Genomic DNA, 24,096 nt, shown 5'->3' on the forward strand with positions numbered 1-24,096 from the left:
ATTTTGTTTAATATGATGTTCCTCTGTGGGTCACAACTCTGTGGGTCATCAATATAGGGTGCAATTACATTGAAAGGGAAATCAATTTGTAGCTGCCTGGGCAAATTCTTTGTCTAATCTAATGGGAAAACTGAGTAGCTAATACCATACTTACTGGAAAGTTCATTAGCACCTGGAGTTATTAAACCTGAAATTATTTTCGAAATCTGTTTTTAACATCATGTGGAAGTGTGGGTTAATACTTCTTTGAATGATACATGAATGCATCCTTAAGGTACAGAGATCTGCTGCTCATTTTGGAGATGGTGTTATTCATGTGCTTCCCACCCCAAAGCATTCTATCTTTTCTTCTCCACAACAAAGTGCTGGAACAAAACAAAACTGGGGTGTGTGGGAGTCCCCAGCTGGATGTGTGTGGTTGGGAACAGAGCAACTTTCTGTCCTTACAGGGGAAGAGAGGAAAGTCTTTGGTATAAATCTGTTCATTTTGTAGGCTCCTCCTCCTCAAATATGTGAGTTTTTGCTTTTTGACTGTGGTTATTCTTATAAATTAGGTCATGTTATACTTACCTGTATGAAACTGAGAGAGAGTCAGAGGAAGAGTATGGAGACAGTTTCTTGCTGAATGATATCATTTATCATTTTATATCCAGATTTAGAAAGGCCTATCCTACTGGAGATAAAAAAGGAGGAGAAAAAAGAAACTGCTGTTAGAAAGAAATTTCCCTGCACTTTTTACCTGAAATGAATGATCATGCTTGTCTTGGTAAATGCAGATTTGTTCCAACAACCTGAAACCTTTTGCCTTCTACTTTTGACCAGACTGCACAGCATTTTCTTTTTCCAAGGAAATGCTGGTTTTAAGTTGTCCTTCCTATCTGCTAGAAAATTTAATTTATTCCTCAAGAAGAGGAGGAGCAATTAGGTACTTACTGCTTTAATCTCTCCACTCCTTTTAGAAAGCAGCCTTTCACAGCTGTGTCTCCAGGTGGCACCAAGGGCAGATGGGCATCCCAAGGTCAAGGCAGCCTCAGAGAACAGAACTGCTCTTTGAGGAACCCTGCTTCCATCTGCTGCAGTGTGTGGCACAGTGGCCTTGGGTGCTGCATGCTTCCTGCCTCAGACTGGTGACTTGTGCTTTGATCTCCTGTCCTTGTTTAGCTGGAGGCAGGTGCTGGGCCTAAGGAAAGGCACAAGCCCATCAGAGTAAGCTTGGAGTGGAGAGTGGGGTCTTTTTGTTGTTTGAAAGTGGATGAGTTGGAGCAAAAGGTATGGAAAGAAACAGAAGTCAGGACTTTGCTAAGTCTAGAAAAGCACTGAAGAGACAATCATGAGGGAGGCTTTAACTGTAAACTCCTCTGTGTTCTGTAGGTACCTATGCCAGAGAGGTAAGTCCCCCATAAGTTATAATCCTGCACTTTAATCTACAAGTGGATGTTTGCAGTGCACAAGGTGAATTTCTTGGGAAAAAGGAAGAGTGGTGATTGACATAATCTCACTTGTTCCTTCTTGATGGACTTCCCTATATAGATTCTTTTGTTTTGGTAACTTGTGGCTGGATGCAGCTCTCTCTAGAGCCCAGCAGTACTATTTCCAAGGAAGCTGGAAGGGCATTTCCTGGGGGAAACAAGCCTCTGCTCCAGTCTAGGTTTGTTGCTTATGCAATGGCTCTGGTCTTAGTAAAGAGTCAGATCTGAACTTTCATGTACCACTGTGCACTTTGATGATCCTTCCAAGCCAGGCAGGTTTTCATGCTTGTAGTAACTTTATGTAGATTGTCTTCCAAGCCAATAATTGCCTGCAAAGAGGATGGCTTGTGTGGTATCATAAGAGGTACAAAAGCAATCACTACCTGTAAGAGAATTTACTTGTCAACTAATATCCTGACTATTGACATGTGTTTAAACTTAATCAAATTGTCATAGGAAATTGCATTGCATTACATTAGAAAATGATCCTTATGGATCAGAGTGTTTAAATGTACTTTATTGTATAGGTGCAGAGTGTGGGGCTCAGCCTCAGATGGTTGTGGGTAATTCTGTAAATGTGCATCCAATTGCAGATAGTGGATGCGTTCCTCAGGTGATGTACTAGAACTAAGAAGTTGAGGGGGCTTTGTTGTTCCCTCAGTTCCTGAAAGTGAGAAGGGCTTTGTGTCTGTTCAGCATACACTCTCTGTGTCCACAAACCTCACCTTCAAGACTTGTGTCGGTTTCCTAAGACCCCAAAAAATTAGGAGCTGGCTGGCTTCTGTTTCCACAATCCAACTGAATAAAATACAAAGATACAGTTAGTATCAAAGATAGAAGGAGATGGGATGGCAGCAGTCACAGTTTTAGCAGACCTAATTACTGAGTAGTACTGAAGGGTTACATTGAAATTGCAGAGGAGGTTTGCCTCTCATTTAGGCAAAAGCCCCACGGATTTCTCTGGGAATTTTCCTTCATTACAGAAGGCTGCAGATTTTACCCATTGTTTTTCTCCTGGCAGTTTCTCGGGAGCACAGTGTGTGTGTCAGAGCAAAATGATGTTTGTGTGTGCGGTCTGAGGGGCTTGGCCCTGCCCAGCCAGAGAGGGTCCCTGTCCCCAGCACGTTGTGCAGACCCTGTGGCACCCAACTTCCTTGAACTGGATTTACTGGACTCACTAAATGGTGATGTTAAAGAAAAATCCTCTTGAGTGCTTTGCTGGGAGCAGCCAGTGCTGGATGCTTTGTTATCTCCCCTGTGCCGATTCCGAAGCTGCAGATTGCCTGGCTGGGCATTGTGCTGCGTTGGGGCAGTTTCGCTGGTGGGAGGACGGCAGAGGTGCCTTCCCTGTGGGCTGTTTGCCAATAAATCAGGCAGGAATGGGGAGGAGCGGTGCCTGGGCTTCGGGGGCTTTACTGGCTGATTCCAGCACTCTGACTAACCCCGTGAACTCGGTTATTCTCAGCAGGGTGAGGTGTGGCCTGGGGGCTGCTGTGGGAAGGAAGGATGAGATCCTGAGGAGTGCTGTGCGCCAGCCCCCTGCGCAGGGGATTGCGGAGTGCCGATGTCGCGGCTCGGTCGCTCTGGCCGAACGCGGGGACTCTTCCCGGTCCCCTCGGCTTGTCCCGAGCAGGGGGAAGCTCCGAAGGAAAACGTCGGTGCCTCCCCTGCCCGCCTCCCAGGCTCTCTGACAGCGCCTTCCTTTTTGAGCGGGTGGCACAAAGTCTGGCATAGTCTGAGTGTTATATAACCTGGAGTAATGACTAGTTTTACTTCTTTAAAAGGAGGTGATGACGCCAGAGCTCTGCTTCCTTCGGAGCCGCCAATTGGGAGCAGGGACTGGCAGATCTCGTGAAATGATGTGGTGTTATAACCAGCTACGCTTTCCCCCCCTCTTTTCTCCCTCCTTCCCTTTGATCTATTGCGTATGATGGAATACAAAATAGAAATCTTTCCATGCAGTTGAGGAGCAGCCCACGTCCATGGCTCTGCATTTTCTATATTTATGTATATGGAGTTTCTCAAATGTTTTTTAATCTGTATTTTAGCTCTTCTCTTGAAGCTGTCACAAATGCGAGATCAGCATGAAGGTGTGGGGAGCAGGGTCAGCAGTTGTTAACTGAACAAAGAATTGCCCCAAGTTGTCTTCTTGCTTTTCTGATAAGCTTTGCAGGATATAGAGGTTGTGCTTTATTGGCCAAAAACTTGCATTTTTACTGTCATAATGCCAGAGAATCTCTAACAAAGGACAGTCCCACCTTCCTCCTCTGTCCTGTTTGATGTCTTTTTCCCCAATGTACATTTCAGATTGTCAGCTTTGTACCACACCTCACCATTGCTAATGGGTACTGTATTCCCTCAGCTGCAACTGCTGTAACGGTGATGAAATCATATGGAAACTAATTAGCAAATTTGTAATGTGGTATTTTCCCTCTTGAACAGGTAAGGAGTGGCAAAGTCACTTTGCCAAGTTTACCTGATGGGTGTGAAGAAGCCAAAGTGAAAATTCTCTGGTTTACATTTTAGGCAGCACCCCTTTTATGTTCAAATGTACTGGGTGAAACTTCTTTGATTTTCATCTGAGTTTAAAACCATGCAAGGACTCCTTAATTTCATTTTCCCCTCATTTATATGGTATTGTGCTGGTTTTAATGATTGGTTAAATAAAACGTGTTTGTAGCTATATGGTCTACAAGTGTAATATTAAATAATAAACACGTGGAAGGAGTTGAGAAACTGTTTAAATTAAATTAGAAGTATTCTTGAGATTTTAAAACACAATATCACATCACAGTTATTTCCTTTATCTTTTTAACTTCTTGCTTAGGCTTTAGAGAAACTGCAACATGGAACTTTTAGAAGTGTCTGGTTCATTGTTTGGATGAAAGTATTTTTTTAATAACAGTATTTTGTACTGCAGATGTTTAAAATGTCTTGTTCACATTTTCTTCAATATGCAGTTCACTGACTCAGCCTCAAAAAAATTCTAAGTAGGAGTCAGAGGACTTTATTTTCACTTGCAAATATGCAAATAGGAATGAGACAGGAGAAAGTTACAAGATAAAATCTTTTTGGGCTAGGTGAACAGAAACTTCTAGTTTAAATCTCTGTCAAAACAAATTTTGCAATTAAAACATCTGCAGATAATCCTCATCTATGTAAAATATTTAAATACTTGAACTGTTAGAAGTGATTTAAAAGTGGTACTTTTGTGTACCAGCTTGATTTATGTCAAATTTACACATAGCTGAAAATAAATAGAATGAAATTAAGGGTTGTACCAAAAAACTCTTCAGTGGTGTACAAATACGTTATGTCATCTACAGCAGCAGAGAAATTTAGCAAGTTACAGAAATGAGGAATCAGTTTCTTGAATGTAACTGGGATCGTAACTGAATGGATTTAATTTTGATTAGAATGATGATAAATATCTGTGGTATAAATTCTTCAACTTTAAATCATTACATCTTGTCTAGTAACAGCTTATTTTCTTTGGTACATTTAAACAACCTTTGAAACCCTTGGAATCTCAAGCAGTGTGTTTTGCCACAGTGCCAGTGTGAAAAGCATTTACAAGAGGCACTGCATTGTGTCACTTCCTGCATTTTGTGCAATTAGATTTTTGTTACATTATGTACAACTTCCCAACCTCCCCCCACTTATGATTTAGATGAGTTTTGGAAAGAGAATACACCAAGATTTATATGAATAAAATAAAATGAGAAAAAACAGATTTATCAAATTTTATGCCTTATGGTTCAATCTGAAACTCACTAAAGTCAATGGAAAAACTCCTCTGGTTTTCCATGGTTGGTTTAGATCTTATCAAAAAGAATTTTTATTTGCAGTGCAGTGTTTGTTTAAAAAGCAAATGATTCTCAAAGCCCAGCAATACTCAGTTGCCAACACAGAGTGTTGTGGAGTCCAAGTGTGAGTCTGTCTGAACCGTTCCGGGTGGATAAACAACACCTTATACCGTGTCCAAGTCAAACCTGGGATTCTTGGGTATTTTCTATGTTGCTAAAACAACATGGAAACTAGGACAGGGAAAGTGGCCTTAATGATGTGTATGTGCTACTAGCAGGTGCTAATCAAGAGTGAAATGTGGCTGTCAAGCCTAGTTCATGTTCAGTAACTTACAAACAATTTGGGTTAGTAGGCAGCTTCCCTGCACAGTGGAGGTCAGTGGGGTGTGCAGAAGGAGCTGCTGGATGTGGAGCATGGCTGGGAGAAAGCCATGGCATGGGGAAGGGACTGTGCAGCCAGCCTGGAGCAGTTGAGGGTGGGCAAGGAAGGTCTCTTTTGCTTTATGGGGTGGTGATGAGGATGAACAGCCTGGAGAGAAGGGAACCACCCCAGCTTGCAGGGACCAAGAGCAGGGTGGCACATCAGAGATGCAGTGCTCCTTCTGCTGCTGTCCTTGGGTCAGGTCAGGGAGCAGTCATGGAGCTGCTCAGCCTGTGGAGCAGGGACTGGGAGGTTCAAGGTGGACAGCAGGCATGGGGCTGGGGAAGGAGCTACTCCACCTTGAAGGGAACGCATGTTTTGGGACATTTTGTTGAAATTTATTTAGTTTAACTGACTTCAGTTTGATAATGTTCTTTGCTATACGGAGGAATTAATGTCCTGAAACTATTTATGGTCAAGTTTCTTGTCTGTATAGACAGGTTTAAGTATGAGTTTTAATGCTTGTGAATTTGCAGTGTTCAGGGATGCTGACATTGCTGCTGGAAACACTTGTCAGCCAAATAAAAAAACATCTTCTGAAGGACCTTTATCTTAATATTCTATGAAAATACAAACTTCAGAGTGTTGTGTGGTTTGTTTGTTGTTTTTTTTTTAACAGGTAATGCCCTAAGTTGTTAGCAGGGGAATCTCTCAGGTGACAAAAGCTTTTTGAGAAGCCTCTTGTGACGTATAGCACAGTCTGTACAATTGCAAAGAGCTTGTGATTTGAGAGGAGGAAGGTGAGGTGTGACAGCTGGGTAAGATTTCAGACCCCAAAAGGTGGGGAGAACCTTGTTCCTTACTGGTAAGACTGGCCTCATGGAAAAGCTGTTCAGTAAATGGACTTATCTGTAACAAGATTACCTTCCATGAGGAGATCATTTTATAAACTGACTGTTTCAGGCAGATCTAATTCTTGGTTGTGTGAATATTTATTTATCCTGGCTAACAGTGGTGGCCTCACCAGGAGCCTGTTGTGGGTAGAAGGGCTAGAAAAATTGCTTTTCCATTTTGCATGCTAAAGTGAAGAAGGAAATTCCTTTTTTATTGCTGTGTTGCAGAAGGACAGGTATAGGTTTCCTGTTTCCCCCAGTGTATTGAACTTCCATTTTTCTCATGCTTGACTGCTGTAATATGGATGTGTTGTGGTTTAACCCCAGCTGGCAGCTCAGCCCCACACAGCCACTCACTATCCCCTAGTGGGATGGAGGAGAGAACTGCAGGGGTACAAGTGACAAAGCTTGTGGGCTGAGATAAAGATAGTTAAACAGCAAAGCAGAACAAGGAATTCATCAACTCCTTCCATGGGCAGGCAAGTGTTCAGCCATGCCCAAGAAAGCAGGGCTCCATCACAATAACAGTGATTTGGGAAGACAAACACCATCACTTTGGATATCCCCCCTCTCCTCCTTTCCCCAGCTCTATATGCTGAGCATGACACCATATGGTCTGGGATATCCCTGGGGCCAATTGGGGTCAGCTGTCCCAGCTGTGTCCCCTCCTCACTCCTTATGCACCCTCAGCTTCCTCACTAGTGGGGCAGTGTCAGAAGTACAAAAGGCATTGACTCTGTGTTAGCTCTGCTCACCAGTAGCAAAAACATCTCTATTATCAACACTATTTCCAACATAAATCCAAAGCATAGCCCCATAATAGCTGCTAAGAAAAGAATTAACTCTCTCCCAGCGAAAACCAGCACTGCATGCTTTACAAATACCCAGTTGTATTTACCCAGTACTTGTTTTTAAATCTTAATTTCCAGATTCATAAATCTGTTAGGTCAGATGCTGAGGTCATGTTTGTATATTTATTCCAACCGTACAAAGTCCTTATAAGGCCTGTTACAAGATCCTTGGCTATGCACTTCTTTAATATATTTGTCCCTCTTTTCCCCCTTGATAGACATTGTGTGCCAGCTAGGCTGTTTGAATCTGTGACATAGGTGAAAGTCTGTCCTGTTACTGAGAGTCGTAATTGTAATACAGTTCTTTTTTTTTTTTTTTTTGGGTGAAATTTATATAGCTCTAACTATGAAAAAGCATCTTGAGTTTGGGTTTGTTTCAAAGTTGTGATGTACCCTGAAGCACTGGGGGTGTTTTGATGGCAGCAAGCATTCACAGTGCCCTGCTACCCTCTCAAATGAAAGGTCAAATAAAAATGGCTGGAGTCACACAAAGGGGAGCTGGGCTCTGCCCTGGCTGTGCTTTCGGACCTTTAGATCAGCATTAGATCAGCTTTTGCTGTTGTGAGTGCAGCTCATTGTCCTGGAGTCCTGCAGGTCTGTGCGAGGGCTGTTGGGACACCGCCTGCTTTGGGTTTCTTGTGTGTGTCCTGGCTTTCCCAGAGCTCCCTCACCAGTTGTTTCAATAAGCAGCTGACTTTGTTACATGGACAAATGCTCATTACCAGAGAGCTAATTTCATTATGTGTCTTTCAGCCCAGGTTTGCTGTTTATTACTGGCATTAGATATGCCTGTGAAGGGAACTGGGTGTGAATAAAGTCTCTGCAACACTGAAGAAGGTTTGGCAGGATGGATAGCCTTTAGGGGTTCAACTACAGCTTTAAAGGACTTATACTGCACTTATTTATTCTCTCTTGTGCTTGTCCTGATACAGGTGAATGACTGGGACAAAAACTCACTTAAAGTAATCTCTCACTCCACAAATTCTGACAAGTTCTTTCCTGAAAACTGAGAAACTTGCAGTGGTCTACAAGCTGCTGGTTTAACCAAGCAAACAGGATGCTCTTTCACCTGTTATTGTGCAAACGGGTTACCAGCTCCATCAAATTGCTCAAGTTTCAGTCTCAGTTGTCCAGGTTTCTTGCAAATTAGATGGCATTATGCAAATAGCTCATAAAATCACAATTGTTTTCAAAGCCAGAAAGGCTCTACTCCTTTTTGCATCTCCTTCCCACCCACCAGTGAAACTCAGAGGCAGAGTTGTGGTGCTGCGTGTCCCCTGCTCTGTGTCCTGTTGTCTGTTGGGATTCCCCTTGCGCGGGGCCCCACCAGAGCCTGAGTGGTTATGTAAGGATTTTTATTTTATTCTCAGTCTTGGTCTCTGCCACTAGTTGAACTGGATCATAGGCTGAGTGAATGGGATCTGATCCGTACGGCAGCGGAGAGAGAGACCTCCCCTGTACACACCCACTCAGCCTCCCTGCTCCTCTTCTCTCTTCTGAAACTCTTTTCCCAGGCATACTGAGCTTGCTCCCGCTGATCGGGAGTGCTTACCGAAGCCAAACCGTCCCGGCAGCACAGCTCCAGGCATCGGTCCCCAGTGGAGCAGCAGCTACCTCGGGCAGAGCTGTGTTGTTTGACTCTCCAAGCAGGGGAGGAGATAGTGACAATTTTTATTTAGGCTGAACACGAGGCATATTTAACTAGTTATGTAACGGTGACCCCGGTCCGTCTCGGCTGGGTGCAGGGAGGATATATACGTACTGCTTCTCGTCACACCAGCTGGGTGGATGCAAGCACTAGGAGCTATTTACCAAAGTTATTTTCAGAAACTTTAAGTGCAGGTTTTCCTGCCTGTACCCTGGACTGTTTTATCAGGAGTCTTTTCCCGCCTGCGAACTGAACAGCCAGTGAGAGTGGATTTATCCTCACTGGGCTGTGGGCAGAGATAAGGAGTTGTCAGGAGTGACTGGAAACTTTTGTCCTGAAGACCCTGAGACAAGAATAGCAGAAGAGCTGAGAGTGTGCAGCCACGTTGAACAAGTGTGCAGGCAAAGAGCTTGCCTCGGTGCACTGAGCAGCATGCTACTCTTGGATGAGTCTCAGCAGTTTCCAGGTAGGACACAGGTGGGGGATTTTGTGGGCTGATTTTTCTTTCTTTTTCTTCCTTGTTTTCTTTTCCCTCTTGCTTTCCTGTTACAGGCCATTCACTTTCCCACCCCTGGGCTGGAGCACCCCACTCACTGCCTAGTAAAAGTCATCAGGAACCAAGGCTCTTCTGTAGGTCTCAGGTTTTAATGTGCTCTTTACTATGCGGGGATGGAAGAGGTTGAGATTTCAGAGCTTTGGAGGGGGCATGAGAAGGAAGCTCACTCTTCCTTTGTGCCTATAATTCTGAAGTCTTTGGTGATGTGACATTCTGGGTCTGGCTGTTATTGTTTCTGCTGCTGTTGTGTTGCAATGCTGCGAAAGTTCTTTTTTCCAAGAGAGGAGGCAGTTGTTAATAGTAGTATCATTTTATATCCACTGTCCTCTCCCCCACCCCCTTCAACTTTGTGTGGATACTTTCCCTGCAACATCCTACTTGATAAGAGTTTCAAGAGCTTCTTTTGTCAGTGAAATATTTGGTGACTTGCTGACTGGGCAACAATCTGAGCACCAGGCAGAGCTCTTGGTGCTTGCTCCAGATCCCCTAATTAGTGCCTAAGAGACTAAAAGCTGCTTGGCTGTTTTCCCCCTATCAAATGGGAGATGCTGGTGAAATCCTAATGGGAGTTCACAGTTTGGGGATAGCTGCCACTTAATTTGTTTGCTGGTGGGAGGATGTTGGAGAAAAAACTTTGTTCAGATTTGAAGAACTTTCTAAATTTGTAATTTAACTTCTTACTTTGAGATGAGGTACTTTGTGATGCCAGGCTTCTTGCACTTTGTTCATGTGGCAAATATCTCCAAAGTCATGCTAGGAACCTAACAGACTGATCAAAAATGCTCCCCATGAGTTCCAGCTCTGGATTCCTGGTTTATTACAGAAGTGCAGTGGGGTTGTCATGAGGAGTTTTTATAGAAATAAGCCATGCAATATTTGTTACCCATTAGTGGGAAAGGGGTTCTAGAAAAAAAAAATCCATCTTATTTCTCTGATTGTGGTGTCAGGACAAAGAAGCTAATTCTGGGAGAGTATGAACTGAGAAAAAAGGAATTACAATAGAAAATGAGTTTGGATAAATGAGGAATCTGGGTGATGATACAAGTGGCTTATGTAACTTAGTCTAGATAATAGGTATAAAAAGAGAAGACAGGGAGGGAAAGACGCTTTTGGAAATGAGACTGTAGGTCATAGATGGAGGGAGAATACAAGGTTAGAGGTCTTTCAAAAATTTTGGTTGGAAAGGTATTTGTACAAAAGTAAGAGAGCAAAAGTGCAAATTAACTCTTCTTTGTACTTGTCAAGTTGTAAAGTCTGGGGCAAGGTTTGTCACAGCCTCTACCAAAGTCTCTAGCAGTAGAAAATGATCTCTCTTTGAGGAAGCCTTTTTAACTGATATATTGAAGTTCTGTTCTGGCTGGTGGATCCAAGAGTGTCTCCATCACACTTTTGCACAACCTGCCTGTCCCAAAAGAGATGATAAACTACACAAGGTCACTGAGTGAGTCTGTGCAGAACTTAGACATCATGTTCTTCCCTGGTTTTGTGCTTCAACCACTGAGCAATGTTTCTTTTCCTCTCTGATTTATCTGGCTTTTCCTCACACCAGCTGCCTGAACACTGGTATTCAAAGTTGCAAGCACCTGTATATGCAGTGCTGTGATACTTTTTTTATTTTAAAAATGTTGCTAGAAAGTTAGAGCAGATTTTAATTATTTTATGGTAGCATCCACCAGCTAGTAAATCAAGGTTTCTTGCAGTACACTACCTATCCCCCTGTTATTCTGCAAGAAAAATGTCTTTTATGTAAAAATCTCTGTTTCCTCGTGATATACAGATATATTTCTTTCTTGACCATAGAGGTAATTGTCATTTTAACAACCTTTTGAAGAAACAAGTGCCTATTTCTTTTCCAGGCTGTAATGTGCTTAGTTTTTAGGGTGTTGTGTATTTTGGGTGGAGGGTTGTCCTTGTGGCATTGTGACTTCAATTTGTATGAGTCTGATTGCTACAAACAATTTGCAGCCTTTTGTCAAACTCCTTTAGCAGCACCAATATTTTGGAAAGGAAAACTAGAAACAGATTGTTCTTTCAGCAATGGTGTTTCATCCTGGTCTTTCATCCTGGTCTTATTAACTTTCTCCAGTGCTCTCGGTCACTTTTCTGGCTGCAGTTGATGGGAGAAGTGCCAGTGGAATGCGGTAGCACACAGGCTCAAACTCAACAATTTGAATTTTTCTCCCAAGTGATGCCTCCCTCATTAAACAGAGTCCTTAAAAATTTCTCTGAAATTTCTTTGGAGACTGAGGCAGAAAAAGGGAATGTAGCTGAAGTTCTGTGCTTTGTTACAGTTCTAAAAAAAATCCACATCTGTGTTTTGTTTTTTTCAAGTAGGAAATTATATTTATGGAGAAGAAAGAGAATTGTTGGTTAGAGCATAGGACAGGAAGCCAATAACCTGAGTTACTCAGCACTGATGCCCACCTGATTGCTTTGATTTAGTTTCTTCCTCTGCAAGATGGACAGGAGGTGTTTCACAGGGTACTGTGAGGAGCTCATCATGCCTGTGAACCCCTTTGACACTAACTGGGGTACAAGTGACACTGTTATCATTTTGAAATCACTCCTCCCTTATACCACTACCATCAGGAGCAACAACGAAGGAGGACTCAGATGCTGGAGGTTGCCTTGTGCTGGGATTATTTCCCATGCTGCTCTTTTAAATTAGGAGTGAGTGTCACCTGCCTTCTCCCTGTCCTTGTTAGCAGGTCCTGAGCAAAGCTATGATGTGAGCTTGAGGCAGAGATTAAAGTTCAGCTGGTGCTTGTTGTTTGTTTGCCATTTTGGTGGCCTTGGAAGTGTGTGGCACAATAATCCCTTCTTTATTATTTCTCATTGCTCTGAGGGTATGCTGATATAAAGCTACAACTCCCAGCTACCTAGTGTAAATTAATGCTTATGTAATCATTGCATAATGCAGAATGCTTGCTCCCCTACTCGTCCTCTTTTCTTAGTCCCTGAAATTTATCCCTAGAAGAGTCATGGTAGCAGCCAGCTGGATTCACTGTGCTTGGAACGTGTCAAGCCCCCGTATGCATCTATTTTCTGAAGCTGGAAAGGGGAAATTTGTTACCTAAATCAATATTTAGCCACCTCAATAAACTAGATCATATTTCTCTTTTTTTTAAAAAGCTTTGAAGTGTTGTGAAAATAAATAAGGTTAAATCCGGTTACTTGTGGTTTAGATCCCCATGGTAATTTTCATAATCTGGCTGACAAAACTCTATTCTGGGTTACTAGTTAACTGGGATAACCAGAAAGGGGAGGTTTCAGTTCCCTCCTGCGCATAGCTTGTTGAAAACTTCCCAGCACTCAGCCTGAAACACTTCCTGACTCCAGAGCAGTAGCTTTATGTAACTCATTGCTCTCGCACACCCTGGCTAAAGGACAAATGTGGCCGATCCCTGCCTCCCCTGCTACCTCAGTGGGTGCCTTCCTGTCTTTGTTTCCCTGTCTTCACTAATGCCCACAGTGTCTGTGCAAGAGAGGGGGCATGGCAGGAGGGAACAGTTTGGGTTTGAGGACTTTCATCAGGAAAAGTAGTTTTGATTCCATATGTAGAAGAGAGATGGCAGGTAGCAGCGTTCTGTATCTCTCCAGGTGTTGCCATCTCAAGGCACTATGAAAATGTTTGATTTGAAATTTCACAACCCTCTTTTGGGCTGGAAATGGATACGGGATTGCCCAGTGCTCCAGAGGAACCATGAGCCTGTGGTGCCTGTGAAAGGGAGGACAACCTGACAGGCACCTCACCTGGGCTGCATTTAGGGGCTTGTGCAGGAATGGGAGGAGGTCCTGGAGGGGCTGGGTACCAGAGCAGGTACCTGCCACACTCCAGTGGCAATGGGGTGCCTGTGGCTGCGAGCCTGTGCCATACAAGAGTTATATAAGTGCTCTTTGGTGTTTATGTAACCCGGGTCTCAGCGTCCGCAGCATTGAGGCCCAGCCAGAACAAGATCTCTTGGGTATTTGGGGCCTGGTTCTGCTTGCATAATCCCAGGGTTAGAAGATATATTGCCTGTCACCAAAGCTGGCTGTTTGATATTCCAGTTTGCCTCTCGGCACTTCTTGGCCGCTTACTTTCCCTTTGGTTTCTGGGTGGTGTATTCCTTGCTCCTACCCTTCAAGTCTGCTGCCTTTGTTCCTGAAGGATTCCTTCAGGCCGGGAAAGGAGTTTTATTCTGCAGCATAACCTCATCAGCAACTGATATGCTGAAAGATGTCTGAAGGAAAAAGGAAGGGCAGTGCTGCCTTGTAATTTATCTTTTAAAGTTTTCCATTTATTTGGGCTTACTTCTTGCCAGAGGAGACTGGAGATGGGTTTGACTTGTGTGTGCTCATGGTCTGGCTCCCTCCTCATGCTCTGGCCCAGAGTCAGTGCTGGTGGCTTTTCTTTAGAGCTCATCTCTTCCCTCCATCCTCTGGTCCTGTGCTGGGGACAGAGGCAGCCTGCCATCCCTCACCAGCAGATTTCACGTAGGTGTCTTGAACCCACAGCGAGTGATCGCTCTACTGATACTTAGAGAAATGAAAAATATGTTACTCAGACTTCAAGCAGCACTCTTTGATATACCAACATGACAGACTGTGTGTCTGGTTACAGTGACAGGTATGAACGACAGACCTGGGGATGGTTAACTCCTAGATAAATCAGCAACGGGCATGAAGACGTACGTGCCTTTTGACAGGTGGGGGAAGCTTCCCCTGGGATCAGGCTCAGCCCGAAAGAGCGATCCTTTGTGCCCGGCAGTAGCGTGGCTGTGACTCAGCAGGACGCCAGGCACGGCAGCAGAGCCGGGCGGGAGCAGTGCCGGCGGTCGGTCGCTGCTGTGGTCAGTGGGCTGCGTTCCGCCGGGGCCAGCCGGGGGCTGGGGCTGCCGGTCCCGCGGCTCTCGGCGTGGCTGCCCGCTTGGCTAGGCGCAGTGCCTGCCTTCGGAACTCCCACAGCCGTGGTCCTGTGCGGACAGGCGGACAAAAGGCTGCTCCCGGCTGTCGTGCCGGCAGCAGTGGCAGCTGCTGGAGACCAGGGAGGGCCGGGCGCGGGGTCCGCCGTGCCGGGGGCAGCGCGGGTGCCGCGGCCGGCGCGGGGGGGCAGGTGTGCCGCGTTATATAATACTTACATAATTAGGGCTTTGTTAAGCGCTGGTGGCTGGGAGGGGCGTCCTGCCGTCGAAGACTGAGCCCGATTATTTTCCGAGGAGAACAAAGTCTTGTTGCTAATTAGCTGCCCTGACAGCGGCTGCTGCGGAGAGGCCCGAGTGCCCGTAGGGGCTGCGTCCTGCTCTGTCCTGCTCCGTCCTGCTCCGACCCCCCCCTAACGTGGCTTTCCCAGTGCTTTGGGTGGAAGCAGCCAGGTGTTGATGTGTGCTGTCTTTGTGCCTCTCCTGGATGTTGCAACAGGTAAAGCCTGGAGGAAGGGAGTCTGAGCTTTTCCCTTACTTTCACCTACACTGTATGTGAGGGGTTTCACAAGGAATTACTGCCTCTAGCCCAGCCTTGAGGTGCTCAAGTGTTTTCACACAATTCCACTTCTGTGAGAGGTGCTCTGTGCAGACACCACTTCTCCCTTCTTGCATGGCATCCATGCAACAGCTGCACCAGTTGCATACAAAGAATATTTTGAAAATATTTCATTTATATTGCACATCTGAGTACAGGATGAGCCAGAGGACTCTGGCTGTTGCCAGCCTCCGAGTTGATTGCTGTGCTGCAGTTAGCTGCTCTTCATGAGCCAGGTACAGTTTCACTCTGGCATCACCTACTCACCTCTCCAGCTCCCAGCACACCGGAGAAACATCACATAACCCAGAGAGCATCTTCCAGGCTGTCAGAGCCTTTGTAGCTGGGCTAGCTCTGCAGAGTTGCTCCTCCAGCCTTTGGCACTCCAGTTGTAGTTCAGTGTGTCAGGGACTGAGTTGCAGCTGGGGCTGTGCAATTAGAGTTTCTTGTGCCATCCCTCAGTGCTCCTCCCATTCCTGCTTTGACAGCTCAGTACCGGCTGTAGTAGCACTAGCTAGTATTAGCTAGTCTCTGACAGGCTTTTTCCCACAAACTGCATAGAAGTTCTCAGAAGGCTTCAATAATATTTAACTGCTTTTTGTTCTTTGTGCTGCAGGGCAAAATAAAGCTCCCAAAGTAAGAATTAACTGCTCACTGCTCTGCATGCAGCTACATTCTGTACCAGGCATGCACATCCCTGTTCTTAGGGTAGGAAATAATGCTCAAAAACTCAGCAAATTTTCCTATTTGGTATCCTGAGTTTCTGTAGTGAAATGACTTTAGAAATAAACAGGTGTCTGGGTTTCAGGGCTGTGTCTTTCCTGGAGTCACTGGAATTACCCTGGCAATTGAACTGGTCTCCCAGGAGGAGGTGTACATACCTCTAGCTAGCCCTGTTAGCTGGCTACCAACTGGGCAGGCAAGGAAGTCACCAACTTAGAGAGTAGCTTGTCCACTGAGGGGTCTCTTGGATCTTCTTATGCAGCAACCCCAGGTAGGAGACCCTCAGATCTTCTGAATGGGAATTTCTGTATTCCTAGGAGTGCTGACTGTTGCTAGAGCCAAACTGTGGATGCACAGACTGGGACTTACTGAGGGCTGCCTTGGAGCATGGAGATTGGCTATAACACTGTTTTTCTCTTATCTTGGTGTCAAAACAGTGTTAGTTAAATGAATGTCACACCTCAAAACAACCTGCTGCTTCATGACACTTTGCAGCAACCTGAGCCATTTTGCAGAGCAGGCTGTGTCGAGGGCAATTCACTGCTGAATCGAGGATCTAGAGAATATTCTCCAGGCTGGGTCCTGTACTGTTGTAACAGAAGTTTTAAAGGTGATGAGGTGAGCTTGGCTGAAATAGGAGGTGCCTGACTGCAGGACAGATCTTTTGCTGTGTTACACATCATGAGTCACAGCTGTGTGCAGTGTTTAGGGACAGCTCTGGCAGTCACACCACAGAGGCAGCATCTGAAGCAGCGTTACACACAGCAGTCACGACTCTCTTACAGAGACTTCTAAACTGTAACACTGTGACATGCAAGTGTTGGTCGAGAAACCAAACACCTCCCCCTGTTTGTATGTACATCTGGGGGTGGTGCTTTCTGCTGCTTATTGAGCAAAGAAAACTGGCAACCTCTGGCCTGCAGCACAAACCAGAGCCATGCTGTAAGCAGGTCTCTTGGCTTTTGAAAGTGCAGGCACATTTCACACCTCTAAAGTGCATAAGAAAGGATAGTCGTGCCCCTCTTGGCATTCAGGGCACTTTGCAGGACAGAGTGCCTGGGTGTGTGCAGGTGTCCGTAACCATGGGAACTGTTTGGGGATTTCTCAGACAGAGAGCTATAACCCACCTGAAGGAGTAGCTGTATTGATGCTACTGCCATTTCTTTTGGGAGATCCTCTTTGTAGATCTGGTCAGGACAGTACAAAACATGGAAACAAAGCTGGTGTGGACCAGGTGATTCTTGGTGCCCACGGTGTGTAACCATGGGATGGATTTACACCCTTGCCAACAACCACACCTGGCTGTCTTCTGCTGGGCAGACTTGGGCCTGCATTTTCTGCTGTGGCTCATCTTGCTGTGCAGGGCTGTGCTGGGTTGTCAGCCCCAGGCTGGTAGCAATGCTCTTCTCAAGCAGGCAATGTGAATAGGTGCCCAGGTCTTCCTAGAGTGCCTAGCAGCTCCAGCATGATCAGACAGTTGTCAACATGCAAACGTGGCTGATGAATTTTTGTGTTGTGTAAAACACTACTTGTATAACCATGGCAGAGTAGTGTGTCAAGCTCCTGTTACAAAACCATAATTGCCTTTCTGTTGTCTATATAGGTTTGGCAAAATTAGGGCAGGATTATTCCATTGATTACCTGATGGGATCTGTTCAACGAGGCTGTTCCCACACTCCCTCCAACCCAAGATCAGACCCATTCTTATACAAAATAGGTGTTAGTGTGTGTAGTTATTGTTTTTAAGTGTGTTTCTTTCCCAGTGTGGGTCCCATTTACACAGCTTGAAGCTCACCAAATTGGAGAGCAGCCACATGACTGCAGCGGGGAGTTGTGCTTTTCATCTGGGTTAGGTTTAGGCTGTGCACATAATCAGGGGTTTAATACAAAGCAGCAGCAAAACAATTCCTGCTTGTAACTGCCAGCTCCTGCCACAGGTGTGGTGGGAGCTGTTGCAAGGTTAGACTTGTGATTTTATCATTGTGTTAGTTAAACTTTGTGTAAAGTTTGATTCATGGTGGTGGCAAGGATAGGAGCAGCCTTTGGGAAGCTGGCTGTCCCCTGAATCCCACTGCAGCTGAATCACTGAGATGTTTGGAGCTGTCGCTAGCGTGGAAGAGCTCTCTTGATGCATATGTGTCAGGAATGTGGGCTGAGGCACAGATTGTGTTCCTCACCTCAGAACTTGTATTGGCAGGACAAACACCAGCCTGAGCAGACGTGGCTGTGGCAGATGAGGGCTTATACTCAGTACGGGACCAAATTTATCATCAAATTTTGGGCTTCGGGCTCCTGGTCAGATGAGAATTATATTTTAAAAACTCTATCTGATCCAGCTGTGTGTAGGTTTGACCAGAGCTCCTATTACATATCATTAAGAGGAAAGAAAAGGTAAAATGCAGAAATAGAAAGAGTCTACATAGGGCTTGCAGAACACATCTGTAAACATAGAGGAGACATAATAATTTGGGCTCCTGAGCCTTTAGGTTTTGTTATTATCAACCTTGTCCTGAAGACACCCTTGCCTGGCACAGTGCAGGTGGCAGGTTGGCTGTTGGAGGAGGTGACGTGGGCAGTTGCTGGAGTGTGGGGAGGGAAGAGCTTCCTTTTCCAAACAAGCATGGCTTTGTGCTCCCTGGTGCCTTGTCAAGGTCCTCGGGCCCAGGGTGAGATGGCAGCAGTGTAACCATGGCAGTGTTTGTCTCCGGTTTAATGACTCATCCGGGAGCATGTGATCACGTGTGCAGCCTCCCTGCTTCCCTTTGCCCTATTTCATCCAATCTTTTGATCTAGTTATATAACCAGGAGTCAAGAGGGGTGGGGGGAAGGAAACAGTGCTGAAGAATTGCAGGTAATGTGACTAAAATGTGTCTGTAGCTCAAATAGCAGAGTTGATGTCTGGGAAGCCTGAGAAACTGGGTTTATTCCCAGCACAGTTCTCTCTCTGCAAGTGAGCTGATGCTTGATATCTGAGCTTGTTAGTCTAAGGAGGCATGGTGGGAGGACAGGGCTCCAAGACCTTGGCTGTGGTAGGAGAACTGCTGTGCTTGTAGCAGTGAACCCCTTTGCCTTTATCTTCATATCTATAACTCTCCTTGCATTCATAATGGGATCTGTTCCATCCTGTAAGCTGTGGATACCTGGTTTTCCAGTATTTGTAGGGCTTGCAGAAACAGATATTAACAGAAAATGCTTGAGCTGCTCTGCCAGTACTGGTCCATGGTGGGCTGAGCTCTGAAGTCCTAAATCTGTTCTGACATAGACTTGCAGCAAATGCTGGGGTGGGTCTGGTGGGATGTCTGGAGAGGAAGTTTGCAAAGTTGGTGCTTTTGAACAAGGTGTGAATCTACTGCTTGTCATCTCAAGTTTAAGATGTGATGCAGGAGATAAGGTTAATTTAATGGGCATATCAACATGACAGCTGTAGGTGCAATGTGCTGTACTGAAGCATCCTTCAAGCTCCCAGCATCTTGAGAAGAAATGCTCTCTGTCTCCAGATCCCTCAGACTCACAATGTGATGCTTGTTGGTTCTGTATTACTTCATCTGCCACATTCCTCTGCACTGATGTCTTCTTTCCTTCAAAGTTGTGTCTAAGTGTCATTTCAGTTCAGTCATTAGCTCAGATACACAATGTAAGCAAGAAAGCTGATTACAAGATGAAGTTCAGGGTATCTCTTTGCCTGACACAAGGGGACAAGATGCTTCAAAGAAGCTATTACAACGCTTGTCAGAAACAGTTTGCTTCAAGGGAAGCTTTTGAACAGAAACATTTCCTTTCTTTGCTCTGGAAGCATTAGCTTGGTCACTGGCAGCCTGTTGAAGAGCCAAGTGTCACATAGAACAAGGTGTCATTTCACATTGTGTTTTAAGAGTGGAATCAGGCACAAATGGAAGTCTGAAAATCAGAGAATGAATGCATATGATTTACAATATAGGCAGAATATTGCCATTTACATTTTGTTTGACAAAAAGCTTGTTGGAAATTACCATTTAAACCATCAGAGTGAAGCTTGGTACTAAAACCACTGAGCTGCCTGCTGAGCCATGACCCAGTGTTTGAACCAGATAACCTTTTACATACTGGGTTCTGTTGACTTGGGAGATGGTTACACAGGTGTCATATAGATGGAAATTTCTGCTCTACTTGAATGATGTGAAACAAAGAAGAGATTCAAGTTCCTGTTTTTAATCAGAGCTTATCAGGCCTTCATGGAAAAACACTCTTGGGATAGCAAGTGCTCCACATGGACCTAAATAATCTGCCTTGTTTTCTTGTCAGGGCACTTTTGGGCTGTGTTGAGGGGTGTTAGTTTTGGCTTTCACTAGGGCTGCACCCTTCACTATAAAATTTTTGAACTCTCTTTGACTGTCAGAAAGGACCCCAGCTTTGACCCTCAGAGTGACATGCTTGCAAATGAGTGAGAGTAGGGCTTGTCAGTTCCTGTTCAGCTCAAGCCCTGCTGATTGCTGATGGAAGGGCCAGGCTGGCACAGCTGTTCCCATGCCATGTTGTTCCCCTTGCAGACCAACCCCAGGAAGCCGTGTTCAGCGGTGACCACGCGGAGCACGCGGAGGATGGAGAGTGGCAGCGCTCGACTTCAACTACCTCATCTCAGAGCGAGCGGGCAGAGCAACTCTTGCAGAACCAGCACAAGAGCCTGGCCTCTGAGGACACCAAAAAGAAGAGGGCTCAGAAACCATCTCACATGCGGAGGAACATAAGGTAAGCAGCAGCAGCAGCAGGACAGAAAGAGCTCGGGTCACATATGGTGGTGAAAACAGAATCTCTGCACTTTGCTTCTGAGCTACATTGTGCCACTGCTGGCAAACCAGATGGTTTTTCTTTTCCAAAACCTTAGGATTTCACCAGTGGGAGTAGAGTGATCTCAGACTGGAGTGCTGCATGTGGGTGCAGACTTGTTTGGTATTTCAGAAGAGTGAATATTTGGTTATGGAATATATTGCAAAAATTGTGTAATTGCTGCTGTATTATGAGAGATTTAATTGAAAAACAGTACCACCATTAAGTAAATACCAGTTTCAGATATTTGCTGAGGTGAATCCTATTCCAAACAGTCTAAAATACAGTTCTTTCCTGTACTACCCTGGGTACTTGTTGACAGGAATGCTGATGCTATGACTAGCAACTGAAATGCTGGAAGTCAATTTCACCTGGATTTTATAAAGCAGTAGTTGTTTGATGGTGTAATTCACCACATATCCTGGGACAGGTTGTGAGGTGGTAAATCACTAGGAAATTTTGCTCAAGGGAATTTTATAAGCTCAGAGGAGAACTAATGGAGCAGGAACCCCTGTGGCAGCAAGTGGCTCTCATACCCTGTGCTGGTGGTCTTTGGTTCCTATTTAAGCTTCTGCAGATTGGTTTCTTAAAGCTGAAGAAATAAGCATCGAATAGGCCCTGAAAAATGGGACTTCATTAGGATGAAGGAGATGTCCATGAAGTGTGGGGGTGAGTGGTTTTAAAGGCTAGTTTGAGCTAGATTTTACCACTGCTTGTACTGCACCTCTCCTCTGGAAAAAGCACCATGTGACACTGAAGCAGGAGAAAAGCAACTTCTGGAAGTAAATAAAATTACCTGTAAAGGGAAGGTGCTTTGAGGGAATACCTTGAAACAATTGTTAAAACCATTAGAGATCCTAGCTCCTCAAAGTGTTGTCAGCAGAGAATTGGGGTGATGACTTTTTGTGGGGGAATTGTTGCATTTTTTTCCCATATATCTTCTTTGCATGACTTAGTGCATTTTGTGTTTATAAACTGTGTATCAATAAAAAAACACCCTTGCAAGCAGAAGAACTGGTCTCTGGTAACCTAGTTTAAGTATGTGCTTGCCCACTTACCTTTTTCCTCCTTTCCTTACTTTGCTTCTGTTGAACTTTTGTCTTTTCCTTGAGTGATGGTAGTTTTATCTGTAGTGTTGAAATAGCTGCAGAATTTGCCCATATCTTTTGGGGGATGATGTTCCTACTCTGTGTGGTTGACAGAATACCTGGAGCTTGTCAGTCCTCTTTGCAGCAGCTGTGTAGCTGTTCATATTTTTGGAAGGAATGGAGGGTAACCAAATCCCATTTGCCCCTGTGTTCAGAAAGCTGTTGCGTGAGGACCAACTGGAAGCCGTGACAAAGGCAGCCCAGCAGGAAGAGTTGGAGAGAAGGAAACGGCTTGAGCAGCAGCGGAAGGATTACCCAGCCTCTATACCAACTGTTCCCCTGGAGTTTCTTCCTGGTAAGCACTGGGAGATGCCAGCCAAAGCAAGAGTTTTAAGGATAGATGCTGAATGAAGAAGGTAGTGCCATGCTTGTCCATGATAGGACAAGGGGTAATGGGTTTGACTTAAAGGAAGGTAGATTCAGGCTAGATACAAGGAAGAAATGCTTTACAATGAGGGTGCTGAAACACTGGCACAGGTTATGCAGAGATGTGGTAAATGCCCCACTCCTGGAAACATTCAAGGTCAGGGTGGATTGAGCTTTGAGCAACCAGATGTAGCTGAAGATAGCCCTGTTCAGTGTGGAGGGGTTGGATTAGATGACCTTTGAAGGGTCCTTCCAACCCCAAACATTCTGTGATTCTATGCTGTACTTGGACTTTCGAGTGTAAACTCTTGGAACAGTAGTTCCAAACCTCTTGTAGGTTCAGTGTAGGCAGTTCCACTTCTGCCCTTGTTTCCTATTAAGGATACAGTGGCTGCTTGGTGAAAGGTGCCAGGTAATGTTTGTTGAAGATATTTTGACGCACATCAAGAGTGTGTAGGGGGATGCTGAAACAGATCTCTTGTCTTTCCAGCTGGTATGGGAGCTTAAATCAACAGGCTTGGCAGAAATGCCAGATCCTGTTTGTCCTGGGAATGGTCTGGTAACACGTGTGTCTGGTACTGGGGATAGTGGAGCAATAGACTGGGTGCACATATGTTGGTGATGTAACCTTGGCCTTCTTGCATGTTTGGCAAGCAGTGAGTTGCAGACAGTATAAATGGTTAAGCATCACTCATGTCTTTGGGTGAATATGTTACCTTGCATTGTTTCCCAATCTGGATCCTTTTGGTGATTTAGTTTATAGCACAACTTCAAAAGGTATAAAGGGCAGAGAAGTGCAGCTGGATGTTGGGCAAGGGTAAGGAATTCTTGAGTTGGCCTCGCCTCTTGAAGAAATAGATATTTTCCCATATGTGTAAGTGTTAAAAGCACTTTTACACGTGGGAGAAGGAATAAGAGCTGTTTAAAACACTTTGGCTTATGCAGAGTAGGTTCAGCCCCAGAAGAATGTCGTTGCTTGCTGTGTCACTGCAGTGATGCTGTTTGGCCCCATTAGCCTCTCCTCCACATGGCAGCACTAAAAACATACAAACAAATGCTCTTGATCAGCAAAAGTTGTTTATGATATGTGAGATGTAATTATTACAGTGTCCCTACTAACAAAGAGCAGTTATTATCCCTTCAGCAGTTTTCTACTCTCTCTGCTGGATGAAACACAGCTTTTACTGAGACCAAAAAAAGAGAAACAAAGGGCTTTAGCATGTTGCATGGTCAGTGTGCCCCAGTCAGGGCATGAAACAGAGGGTGCCATCAGCAATGGGCTATTGTTTCAGCATATTGAGGATGGAGGAGATTGTGACCCAGGAAGCTGAGTCATAGCAGGATTGTAGACAGTGAGAGTCTGTTATGGAAAATTCCAGGACTAAGTTATTGGAGCTAAAGTGGAAGGAAATACTGTCTGGTTTCTGAACAGTTTTGTCTCCTTCCCCATTATTATGAATTACTTATTGTTTGTAATTTATGTTTGTAGAGGACATAGTTTTCAGAACAGCAGAGGCGACCCAGCTCCCCCCTCAGGTCCTGGCTGAGGAAGTGATCTGCCTCGACAGTACCAGCAGTGGCAGTGAAGATGATACTAAAGGAAAAAATAGCATTAAAGATGGTAAGTGACCAATTGCCTCAGCCTGCTCTTCTCACAATATGCTGTTTATTCAGCCACAAGTCTGTTTTCATCTGTTCAGATGCTCCAGTGGTGAATCACTTCAGACTTTTGTAGGCCTTTTGGTTTCCAATTATATGGGCAGTTCTGGCCTGTGAGTCCTAAAATGACATTTATAAAATGGCCTGTTAGGCTCTCTTGTGAATTTGTGTTTATTTCTGCTTTATAAATGCACTTGATTTTGCCCAGTGCATTGCTGAAGAATGCTTACAGGAGATGTGGCACCATTTGCTGTGTGTAAAAGGAGCATCTAAGTATTCAGATCTGCAGCAGGAAGTGGTTTTGTGTCCCTTGT

The 24,096-nt window shown here is 44.9% G+C and overlaps 1 protein-coding gene across 3 annotated transcripts in view; it reads left to right on the forward strand.

The window, feature by feature from the left end:
• Positions 1 to 24,096, forward strand: part of RAD54L2 (RAD54 like 2) — a 68,759-nt gene that overhangs the window by 26,436 nt on the left and 18,227 nt on the right. For 2 of the 3 annotated variants that reach the window (XM_066558433.1, XM_066558435.1), the window contains exons 3-5: positions 20,333 to 20,531; positions 21,913 to 22,052; positions 23,613 to 23,744. In XM_066558433.1, coding sequence (XP_066414530.1) covers positions 20,333 to 20,531; positions 21,913 to 22,052; positions 23,613 to 23,744 — 471 coding nt within the window. Of the gene's footprint in view, positions 1 to 8,800; positions 9,495 to 20,332; positions 20,532 to 21,912; positions 22,053 to 23,612; positions 23,745 to 24,096 lie in introns of those variants that run through there. The other variant, XM_066558434.1, reaches the window with a different exon arrangement.

This window comes from Molothrus aeneus, chromosome 12 (genome assembly GCF_037042795.1).
Source record: "Molothrus aeneus isolate 106 chromosome 12, BPBGC_Maene_1.0, whole genome shotgun sequence".
Taxonomy (NCBI): Eukaryota; Metazoa; Chordata; class Aves; order Passeriformes; family Icteridae; genus Molothrus; species Molothrus aeneus.